Below are 4,423 nucleotides of genomic sequence, written 5' to 3'. Positions count from 1 at the left end.
TGGCACATGATGAACATTTTTGTTTTCATGTCTGAGCATTTTGAATTTCACACAGAATTTGAATTTGAATTCAACTGGAATTTGAAAGAACATGAGACAATAATGATCAGGCACATGTTTAGCAAAAAGATTAACTTAACCCCAGGGGTTACTGTAGCATCATTACTCTGGGGTGTTACAACTCTCCTCCTCTAAAAGAAATTCTCGTCCCGAGAATTAAGAGGTAGAAGGGAATAGGTCGGGGTATTCAGCACGGAGGTTATCCTCGCGTTCCCAAGTGGCTTCATCTTTAGAATGATTTGACCATTGCACCTTGAGGAACTTGGTAACCTTCTGGCGTGTTCGATGTTCAGCTTCTTCAAGAATGCAGATCGGATGCTCTTTGTATGTGAGATCATCTTGAACTTCAATCAATTCCGGATCCACTTCACGTTCTGGATCCTTGAAGCAACGACGAAGTTGCGACACGTGGAAGACGTCATGGACATGAGAGAATTGAGGTGGCAACTCCAATTGATAAGCCACCAGTCCACGACGGGCGAGGATGCGGAAGGGACCAATGTAGCGTGGAGCTAGCTTGCCCTTCACTCCGAACCGATGAGTGCCTCTCAAAGGAGTGACACGCAGATAAGCTTGTTCACCAGGTTGATAAGTTGAACCCCAGCATTTCCGGTCATAGTTGCTCTTCTGACGGGACTGGGCCGCCTTGAGATTATCTCGGACAATGCGAACCTGCTCTTCAGCTTGTTGAATAATGTCTGGACCAATGAGCGTCCGTTCCCCAGTTTCTGACCAATTCAGAGGGGTTCGGCACTTGCGTCCATAAAGCACTTCAAAGGGTGCCATCTTCAAGCTGGCTTGATAACTGTTGTTATAAGAGAACTCCGCATAAGGGAGAGATTCTTCCCACTTCTTGCCGAAAGAAATAACACAAGCCCGAAGCATGTCTTCAAGAATTTGATTGACTCGCTTGATTGGCCTTGGGATTGGGGATGATAAGCAGTGCTCCAGGTAATATGAGTTCCCATTGCCTCCTGGAAACTATCCCAGAACTTAGAACTGAAAATACTGCCATGGTCTGAACTAATCTCCTTCGAAATGTCGTGGAGTGACACAATTCTGGAGATATACAAGTTTGCTAATTGACTAGCAGTGATAGTCTCCTTGACTGGCAGAAAGTGAGAAACCTTCGAGAATTGGTCGATGACGACAAAGATTGCATCGTACCTTTCTGAGACTTGGGAAGGCCAGTGACGAATTCCATTTGGATCTTATCCCACTTCCATTCAGGAATCGGAAGCGGTTGTAGAAGTCCAGCCGGTTTTTGATGTTCTGCTTTGACGCGACAACAAACGTCACATTCTTCAATATATCGAGCAATGTCTTGCTTCATATTGGACCACCAATACTTCTGACGAATGTCTAAGTACATCTTGGTACTTCCCGGATGAATAGAGAGAGGGGTGTCATGCGCTTCTTTCATCACCTTCTCTGTCATAAGTTCGAACTGGGGTACGACAATGCGATCTCTAAAGTATAAGGTTCCATCTTCACCAAGTGAGAAATCTCTGGATTTCTCTAAGGCAAGATCCTTTTTCATCAAATCCACGTGAGCATCTTTGGCTTGAGCAGACTTAATTGCTTTCAGTAGAGTTGGTTCCAGGACAAGGTTATTCAGAGAACCTTGTGGAACTAGTTGAAGGTTCAGCTTGCATAGCTCTTCATAAAGGCAGGGTTGGGCTTTGAAGACCATGTGATTGTTGCAATAAGACTTACGGCTCAGGGCATCGGCCGTTACATTAGCCTTGCCAGGGGTATAGGATATACCGCAGTTGTAGTCAGCAATAGCTTCCATCCATCGCTGTTGACGGAGGTTCAGATCTGGCTGAGTAAACAGGTACTTCAGACTCTGATGATCGGTGAAGATCTCGCAACGATTACCGAGAAGCTACTGTCGCCATAGCTTCAGTGCATAGATAACCGCAACAAGCTCAAGGTCATGAACTGGGTAGTTCTCTTCATGAGGACGCACTTGACGGGAGGCATAAGCAATCACTCTGCGCTCTTGCATTAGGACACAGCCTAATCCTTGACGTGAAGCGTCACAATAGATGACAAAGTCCTTGCGAGAATCAGGGGGAGCAAGCACTGGGGCAGATGTCAGCTTGTCTTTGAGTGCCTGGAAACTTTCTTGACATTTGTCTGTCCAATCGAACTTAACGCCTTTGTGAAGCAGATTGGTCAGTGGCTTGGCAATCTTGGAGAAGTTCTCGACAAAGCGACGACAAAGCGACGACAATAGCTGGCAAGATCGAGAAAGCTTTTGACTTGCTTGACAGTCTTTGGAGGGGTCCAGTCAAGAATAGCATGAACGCGCTCTGGGTTGATGGCAATACCATCCTTGGAGATGACATGACCAAGGTAGGTGACTACAGGAAGCCAGAATTCGCACTTGGAATACTTGGCATACAGTTGATGCTCTCGAAGCTTCTCTAGAACAAGTCGAAGATGCTTAGCATGTTCTTCTTTGTTCTTCGAATATACCAGGATATCATCCAGATAGACTACGACGAACTTGTCAAGGTAATCCATGAATATGTAGTTCATCAGACAAGAGAATGTAGCTGGAGCATTGGTCAAACCGAATGACATGACGGTGTACTCGTAAGAACCATAACGAGTGACGAAGGCGGTCTTTGGAATATCCTCTTCACAAACACGGATCTGGTGGTAACCCAACCTCAAGTCGAGTTTAGGGAATATCGATGAACCAGCCAGTTGATCATACAGATCATTAATCCGAGGAAGCGGATATTTGTTCTAAATTGTAGCTTGGTTGATAGGACGATAGTCTTGGACCAAACGGTTCGTTCCATCCTTCTTCTTCACAAAGAGAGAAGGTGCTCCCCAAGCTGAGGAACTTGGAGGAATGAAACCACTGCGAAGAGATTTGTCGATTTCCTCCTTAAGTTCAAGGAGTTCATGAGGTGGCATCTTGTAGGGTCGTTTGGCAATAGGAACGGTGCCTGGTTTCAAGTCGATGATGAACTCGACAGCCCGAGTAGGAGGTATTCCTGGAAGTTCTTCTGGAAAGTCGTCTAGGAAGTCGTGAACAACTGGGATCTTTTCAATTCCCTCAAGAGGTGCCGCGTTCAACGCATTCAAAGAATAAAGTCGTGCTTCAACGTTTTGAACAATCTGAGCATGGTAGCTTACTATCTCATCTGAAGGGTGCAGAAGGTGGACAGTTTAAGTGGCGCAAACGATAGAAGCCGTATGTGCTTTCAACCAATCCATTCCCAGGATGAGGTCAATACTGGAAGACTTCAGAATAATGGGGGATGCAAAAAATTCCAACCCTTCGATTTCAACTGAAACGTTGTGGCTAACCATGGAGGTTTGGCATTGGCCCGCACGGGTTTTTACCACTAGTGGAGTGTGCATCTCTTCGTATTTAATGCCATGCATGAATGCAAACTCTTCTAATATGAAAGAATGCGATGCTCCTGAATCAAATAAAACAGATGCTGGTACTGAATTAACGAGCTGAGTACCCATCACAGTGGCATGTTGGTCTTGAGCTTCATTTAGATCAACATGATTAGCTTGACCACGACCATATGGTCTAGCATTGTGGTTGCGGGGTTGATTGATACCACGAGCATTAGAAGGCAGAGCTAGGTGATTCTAATTATGGGGCAGTTCCTGGAACGATGGCCTGGAAGGCCACACTTGAAGCACAGACCATCATTGGGATTGGGAGCAGAAGCTTGGGGTGGTACAGCCCGAAGGGGCTGCCTCTACGGTGGAGGAGGCAGACGGGGTGCGACATAGGTCTGTCTTGGTGCAGGTGCAGCTGGACGATACATGCTGTGGAGAATCCATATCCGACGCTTCTGCGCTGACGGGCCCGAAGATGAGCCAGCGTCACGGCTGCGCCTAAGGGATCCCTGGTGTTCCTGAAGACCAGTCTCAACCTGAATAGCCTTGTTCACCAAGGTGGCAAAGTCGGCAAAGTCATGAGCGAGCAGTGCTAGCTTAATACCAGGGTGAATTCCATCACGGAACTTTTCTTGCCTACGAGCATCAGTTGCAATGTCTTCTTCAGCATAACGAGACAAGTCCAGAAATTCCCGCTGATAAGCATCTACAGTATTGTTGCCTTGGGTGAGGTTGCAGAAATCTCGCTTCTTCCTGTCCATGATTCCTTGAGGAATAAAGCGGGCACGGAAAGCAGCTTGGAAATCCGGCCAAGTGATGAACGTTCTAGTAGGCAGGGTACGCCTGTGGCTGTCCCACCATTGAGCAGCGGGACCCTATAGGAAGAAAGATGCAAAGGTGATATAGCTAGCAGGGGCCACACTAGCAGACTCCATTTCATATGTGATGTCGCGGAGCCAGTCATCAGCATCAAGGGGTTGAG

The 4,423-nt window shown here is 46.7% G+C and overlaps 1 protein-coding gene across 1 annotated transcript; it reads right to left on the bottom strand.

Moving 5' to 3' along the window:
* Positions 1–216: 216 nt before the first annotated feature.
* Positions 217–4,202, bottom strand: LOC147990879 (uncharacterized). Its single transcript, XM_087538433.1, has 2 exons — positions 3,968–4,202; positions 217–788 (listed from the first exon to the last, which is right to left on the bottom strand). The coding sequence occupies exons 1-2, from the start codon at positions 4,200–4,202 to the stop codon at positions 217–219; spliced, it is 807 nt and encodes a 268-aa protein (XP_087394559.1).
* Positions 4,203–4,423: the final 221 nt, after the last annotated feature.

Source organism: Triticum urartu, chromosome 1A, assembly GCF_056163025.1.
Source record: "Triticum urartu cultivar PI428250 chromosome 1A, HENAU_Tu73, whole genome shotgun sequence".
Classification (NCBI taxonomy): Eukaryota; Viridiplantae; Streptophyta; class Magnoliopsida; order Poales; family Poaceae; genus Triticum; species Triticum urartu.
This window is presented reverse-complemented; position numbering and strand designations above follow the sequence as displayed.

Excerpts from the sequence above, each read along its gene's own strand:
- LOC147990879 (XM_087538433.1), bottom strand. The coding sequence starts at position 4,202 with ATGGACAGGAAGAAGCGAGATTTCTGCAACCTCACCCAAGGCAACAAT. Across the intron at positions 789-3,967 it reads GGCTATTCAGGTTGAGACTG|AAACTGGGGAACGGACGCTC; the intron begins GTCTTCAGGAAC and ends TGAATTGGTCAG.